This window comes from Asparagus officinalis, chromosome 7 (assembly GCF_001876935.1).
Source record: "Asparagus officinalis chromosome 7, Aspof.V1, whole genome shotgun sequence".
NCBI lineage: Eukaryota > Viridiplantae > Streptophyta > Magnoliopsida > Asparagales > Asparagaceae > Asparagus > Asparagus officinalis.
Genome location: NC_033800.1, coordinates 129,755,176 through 129,762,601, shown reverse-complemented (window position 1 = coordinate 129,762,601; position 7,426 = coordinate 129,755,176). Strand labels below are relative to the sequence as shown.

The window sequence follows — 7,426 nt, the reverse complement described above, 5'->3', positions numbered from 1 at the left end:
TGGTGCAGAACACTCACAGTCGCCATGTTGATAAACAACACATACAAATACATCCTATATGTGAATACTTGCATTCATATAAGTCAAGACTTTTGCCCTGTTAGTTTTCTACAGCAGCTTAGTTTTCTTTTTGCTGATTTGCTCAAGATGGTTTTCTTGTCTATTTATATGTACTTCATTATCCTGTACACTTGAGTGTATAATTTAAAGAAGAGATGCTAACCAAGAATTTATAACTCTTCTATGCACGGGTGGAGCTAGATACAACCCCCAAACTTTTGAAATTTACATGTATATATATAGTAATTGTCTATTGCAATTTATATATTTATACATGGAATAATTGGTTGGTCTTCTTGGGAATATGGTTCAATGGCACTTAAGTACTCTGTAATCTCCCAACTTTGCACCTATATACCTTCATTTGTTTTTGGCAGAACTTATAAACCCTAAAGCTCTTTAATTTATATTTCAATACCCTAAGTTATGCAAACATGATTATTTCCTCTAAAAATTATCATGTGATACTCACATGCTACTTTAAGAACTTTTGCCCTTAATTTTTGTTGATTTTACTGTTGAACCTTTCATAATTCTATTTTAAATCTACTCGAATTCTATTTTAAAATAAGACCTTGATAGTTTTAATAGTAATTTAACTCATACTAAGAGTTAAAATGTACTAAGATTAGTATGTGAGTGTCACATGTAAATTTTAAAGGGAATATTCTCATGTTTGCACAACAGAGGGTATTAAAGTGCATACTTTGAAAACTTTACGGTGTATAAGTGCTGCAAAAAATAAGTGAAGGTATATAAGTGCGAACTAGGAGAAACTAATTTTTATGTGTCTTGGATTCTTGGCCCTCCAAAGATAAAATTTCTGGCTCCGCGGCTCCACCACTGCTTCTATGTGCTTTATCTCGAGCATGTTATTGAAGAAGGATGGTATGATGGGCTGTCTCGATACAAGGAATTAATGGCTGAGAATTCTAGCCTAGCCACATGGACAGTTTGCAGTTCTTTCTTTTTACTCAAGTTCTCTAATAATTTTTAATTTGAATAGTCTCATGTGCTAGAAAAATATATACATCTACCACTAAATGTTGCTCGAGAAAGCTACCAAGGCCTGGTTCAGTGGTAAAGCAGTGGATTGGATGATTAAAAATCCTCAGTTTGAGACCAGACTAAAATGGTTACTCGAAATAAAAATCATAACTGTAGAAAGATTTCACAATTTAACAAGTTATACTATGCTTTAAATGGAATTAATAGCGAACAAGCTGATTCTGCAAATGTATTCCCTACACGCTAGTAAAGCCATATTTACATTACTCTAAATTGTCTGCTCTGACAGTTTACTATGGTATATCTTACAGGTTTCCTCACTCAAAAATCTATCAAGGGATCACTTTTTCACAAACTACTTATGATATATCATGGATGCTTCATCATTAGATTAGAAAATTAGGCATGGATTCCTCATGTGACACAGTTTTTTGTTTTTTCTTAACTTGTTCTAAATGCCTTTTCTGCAAAATCCCGAATTTTTTCCACTAGGAATTCTTTTCATAAAGTATCCAACCTGCAATTGCGCCACATATTATTCTCATATTATCTCAGCTTAAATCTTCTTTTCCCCTTCACTCTCCTCATATGGTGACATTCAACTGATACTTCCTACAAAAGAGCCCTTACACTTTGCCAAAATGCAGGGATTTTGTCAATTGTGTCCGGTGCATCAGGATCTTATCGCTTTCTGAAGTACAGCAGATGAGCGAAGAGGGGATTCAACTTATGAACAACTATCTACCATCATCATGCTCCTGAGAGTTCTTTTGCTTATGCAAGCAATACCTGAATTCATTTAGAACTATCAAGAAATATTCTGAGATCCCAGGCATGGAAGCTTCATCATATGAATGGGATCATGCTGTTTTTTGTTATCTTTGATTTTCTATAAATATTGTATTATTGATTAGATGTTTAATGTTTCAGCCTGTCATGTCTGTAAATTTTAAATCGATCTGCGCTGCTGCTATGTGTATTATTGAGTATGTAGCCGACTTCACCCTGGTAATACTGTTGTGTCTTCGACATGAAAGAGGCTAAGCATCGACGATGTGTTCTTACTTCTCGGAAGGGAAAGTTCTTCTTAGAAGGGAAAGTTCTCTCATAATTTTCTTCTATTTATCCAGAAATTCGGTTATGTCTGTCTTCTAACTTTGATCGGGAAAGTCAAGGATTGCGAGTGTTAAGACACTCGTGTTGTGATTGGTTAGGGTTTGGTTAGGGTGTAGGGTTGGATATAGGGTTTGGGGCTTCTAGAGTTGTGGCTAACTTTGAGAACACATGTTCGCGAGTAACGTGATGATGTAGAACACACAACAGATATGTTTATGTCAAAGTGGGACAGTCGTCAGCTCAAACACGGCCCAGTCGAGGAAAATAACTTGCTACGAAGAAACGGTTATAACTTTCAAGCCGTACGTCGGAATTAGATTAATTATATAAAAATCGATTATCTCGACGAGACGGAGCTATTCAAATCGACCCTTAAGGGTTCAGTTTGCTTCACCCGTTTCACCAAATTCCTTACGGTTTGAGAGATTTTTGTATTTTTGTTCGTTTTTTACTATTTTTAATAGTGTTTTAGGAGTCTGTATTGATTAGGAAACAAATTCGATTTGATCTTAGATTTGACCGGTGGATTTTCCTAGTCATAAGGAGTCTTTTTAGGAGTTTTAATGTTTTAAGAATCTTTTTATTATTTTTGGTAAAGTTTGAGTCCTTGAAGGAGTTTGAGTCATTGTAGAAGTCTTGTTTCTTTTTGTATTTAAGTAGAGTCTTGTAAGACCTAGAGACAACTTTTAATTAATAAAATTTTGTTTTTTTCTGTAATATTTACTTCGTGGATTCGAAGATTGTTATTGGTGGATTCCGAGGCTACTACCCCCGCGCTGCGTCAATTGGTATCAGAGCAGGTTCCTCCGATCCGATGGTAGGTGGTGAAGCTCCTTTCTCTCGAACAGAGTTTGACGTGGGTGAAGAACGATGTTAACTAGATGAAGACTGCCATAAAGTGACTCGCAATAGTAGTAGAGCGTCTGAACACGGCAGGAGTTCAAAATCGCGTTGATGGTCGCCAACGACGTGATCCGACTCCACATGATGAATTTGACAACGATGAAGATAACTATGCAGCCCTACGCCGTGGTGTTTATCACAGAGATCGTTGACACTGGGATCATATGATGCTGGAGGGTTCAAGATGAAGATGGATCTGCCATCTTTCAATGGCCAACTTCATATCGAAGAATTCCTTGACTGGATTACAGAAGTAGAGAGGTTCTTTGAAAGTATGGAGATCCCAAAAGAGTGCAAGGTAAATTTGGTAAATGTGGAGCTTTAGTTTGGTGACAATCAGTTTGTATGAATCGATCTCGTCAAGGAAAGACGAAAGTCAATAGGTGAGAAAAGATGAAGAAACTACTGAAATCTCGTTTCTTGCCGAGTGATTATGAACAAGTCTTATTCTGGCAATACCAAAATTGTGATTAAGGTGGAAGAACCGTGGATGAGTACACATAGGAATTCTATCGACTGTCATCCCGCAACAACCTAAACGAGAGCGAGGCCCAACAGATGTCTCGATATACCAGGGGATTGAGGATAGCAATTCAGGATCGTGTATCTTTACAGCAGACATATACCTTAGCAGACACGGTTAGCCTAGTCGAAAAGGTGGAGCGATAACTTGGACGGAACAATAAAGGATCGTGGGCGGCTTCCGACGGGTCACACACAAACTTTAATCGTTGTGGGAATAAACAGTCACAAACTGTTTCTGATCAAGATACTACAACTGAGAAGCCCAAGGGTCCGGTGACGACAACCGCAAAGAAGGCTACACCACCGAACCCAAATGCCAAACCTGACCCAATCAAGTGTTACAGATGTGGACAGCCTGATCATCGATCTAATCAATGCCCTAAAAGAAGTATTGTGAATATGGTGGATCACGAAGATGAGGAGGTAGAAGACGATGCTGAAGACTATGATGGTGATTGGTTGGATCCCGATGATGTTGGGGATCAACTCTTGTGTGCTGTGCGGCTACTATTGTTGGCTCCAAAGACAGAAGAACCACCACAGAGGCATAACATCTTTCGTACGAGATGCACTGTGAAACTGAAGATCTGTGATGTCATCATTGATAGTGGGAGCAACGAGAATATTGTCTCTCGGCGCATGGTGGAGAAGTTGGGTTTGAAGACGGAGAAGCATCCCGCTCCTTACAAGATTGGTTGGATTCGTAAGAGTAATGACATACAGGTTGATGAAGTATGTCGGGTATCTTTTTCCATTGGCCGAACTTATGTGGATGAGACATTGTGCAATGTAGTTGAGATGGATGCTTGTCATATGCTGCTAGGCAGACCATGACAGTTTGATGTTGATGCCACACATAGAGGGAAGGATAAGGTTTATATCTTTAAGAAGGATGGTTGCCGAATTATGCTCAAGCCTCTAACCGAGAAGGGGCCAACCAAAACAATTGTTGCTGACAAGAAGACTTTCTTGGTCGTCGACAATGAAGATATTATGAAATATGTGAAACAATCCCATGAGGTTTATGCTCTTGTTGTCTCGGGAAAAGATGATTCTGCCACTGTCAAAATTCCACCTAAAGTACAGACCTTATTGCAAGAATTTGATGCAGTTATGCCGGACGATCTTCCTTCTGAATTACCAATGCTTCGAGATGTTCAACATCAGATCGACCTCATTCCGGGATCTCGGCTACCAAATTTGCCACACTATCGGATGAGCCAAAGAAAGGAGAGATTTTGCAGAAGCATGTGGATGACCTCGTCCAGAAAGGCCTTATACGACCTAGCATGAGTCAGTGTGCTGTGCTAGCGTTACTAGTCCCAAAGAAGAACGGAGAGTGGCTCATGTGTGTGGACAGTAGGGCTATCAACAAGATTACCGTGAAGTATCGATTTCCTATCCCACAACTGGAAGACATGTTAGATATGTTGTCTGGATCAAAAGTGTTTTCCAAGATAGATCTCAAGATAGGATGTCATCAGATTTGGATTAGAGAAGGAGATGAGTGGAAGACTACTTTCAAGACAAAAGAAGGCTGGTATGAATGGTTAGTCATGGCTTTTGGCCTTTCTAATGCTCCTAGCATTTTCATGCGTTTGATGAATCAAGTATTAAGATCCTTTATCGACAAGTTCATTGTAGTTTACTTTGATGATATCTTGATTTATAGCCAGAGCGAGACTGCACATTTGGACCACTTGAGGGAGGTACTAACAGTTTTGCAGGAGAACAAGTTGTACATCAATCTGAAGAAGTGCAACTTTATGACCAGTAGCCTTGTATTCCTAGGCTTTATCGTTAGTGCAGAGGGCATCCATGTTGATGAAGAGAAGGTGCGTGCTATTCGAGATTGGCCTACACCGAGGACTATCAACGAAGTTCGTAGTTTTCACGGCCTAGCAACGTTCTACAGGAGATTTGTTAGAAATTTTAGCAGCATCGTAGCACCTATCACTGAATGCATGAAGAAAGGCAAATTCAATTGGGGGAGGATGCAGATCGTAGCTTTGCACTGATCAAGGAGAAGTTATCCACCGCACCAGTGCTTGTACTTCCAGACTTTCAAAAAATGTTTGAAGTTGATTGTGATGTGTCCATCGTAGGAATTGGTGGTATGCTATCTCAAGAAGGACGTCCAATTGCTTTCTACAGTGAGAAACTCAGCGAAGCTCGGCAGAAGTGGACCACATATGAGCTAGAGTTATATGCCATAGTTCAGTCTTTGAAGCATTGGGAGCACTATTTGATCTCGCGAGAGTTTCTGCTTTATACTGATCATCAGGCCCTGAAGTCCCTTAATAGTGTAAAACCCCGAAAATTTTATAATAAATATATGTGAATTATTAATAGTGAATAATTCTCTTATGAGGAATAATCATGTATATATATATATCAGATGTATATATTTATCAGTGTTTGGGAACCTAGCAGGTGTATTCAAGTGAGAGAAATCGAGTGGTATAAGATCATCATGTGAAATGCCTATCAGAAGTATTTTTGTGCTGAGCGGTTGACCGACGCGGTCGACCGTGGCGGTCGACCGTGGCGGTCGACCGGTGCGGTCGACCGACCAGCGTACAGAGAGTTTTCCAGGCTGTTTTGTTTACGGTTTTGTTTTGGTCCTATTGGGTTTCGGGTCGGGTTAGGGTTTTAGTATATATTCTATTTCAACCCAGGAGAGCCTCCCTCTTCAGCCCAAACGTAAAACCCTAGCCCCATTCCTCTTTTCTCAAAACCCTAGCTGGACCTGGTGATTTGGGGAGTTTGGAGGAGTTCCAGGGGATTTTTCGCGGATTTGAGCAAAGGAGGATCATCTCCAGAGCAGTTGTCAGCATCTAAGGCGAGTATCATCTCGCCCAATCCCTCACCCCTGTTTTCTATGATTTTCTGTTGGATTTTTATGAGTTTTAACGAGCCAAAATGGTATTTTTGTATAACAATAAACTCTCTATGATATGGTTAACAAGAATCAAGGGTTTCAGTATAAAAGTTTACAAATTTTTCTGTTCAGTAAAGATCTAGATCTGGGGTTTTCTAAAAAAAAAAAGAGTTAAACCATGTTTTATTGTTATTAAAAGATTTTCAATTTGTTTCTCATGTATTTAGAACATTGAAAATGTAGATTTCAAGCTTGGGTTTAGTTGTTTATCTTCAGTATGATTTTTGAATCATTAAAACTCTTATTATCAAAGAATGTCAAAATTTTTGTTTCAGGTTTCGAGCTGACAGAAACCCAGATTTGGGTTTCTGTCCGCTCGGCGGTCGACCGACGCGGTCGACCGCTGAGCTCGTTTTGAGGCTTCGGTCGACCGCGACGTTATTTCGGTCGGCCGCGACGTTATTTCGGTCGACCGCCAATTATTTCGGTAGACCGCGACGTTCTTCCGGTCGACCGCCAGTTGCATATCAGAGTGCGGTCGACCGGTGCGGTCGACTGTCGTGTTATCTGTTTGTACATGTCCTGTTTTGTGTATTTTGAATATTTCACTCATGTTTGAGAGTTTGACTGGACTATCTGACATTGGTATTTAGTCTTACTATGTACCCAGGCACGATAGATGACCCGAGGGTACCAATTATGGATATATTCACTGATTTGACTGTGAATTGATATAGGTAGATTTCACTATGTACCTCAGCGATGTTTTCACCATTTCACTGTCCTCGTGTTGGACTAAAATCCACAGTCCTTGTGTTGGACAAGTATTACCTCTTAGTCCTCGTGTTGGACATGCATAGCTATTTTTATCCTCGTGATGGATATGTATTACCACCCGGTCCATGCGTTGGACAACGGTCACATCCGGTCCAT

At 39.8% G+C, this 7,426-nt stretch overlaps 1 protein-coding gene across 1 annotated transcript in view; it reads left to right on the top strand.

Moving 5' to 3' along the window:
• The window catches only part of LOC109848378 (auxin response factor 11), an 8,996-nt gene extending 6,930 nt beyond the window's left edge, over positions 1–2,066 (top strand). Inside the window, exon 14 of the mRNA XM_020417844.1 lies at positions 1,716–2,066. Within this exon, the coding sequence (XP_020273433.1) occupies positions 1,716–1,830 (115 nt within the window). The 3' untranslated portion in view covers positions 1,831–2,066. The remainder of the gene's footprint in view (positions 1–1,715) is intronic.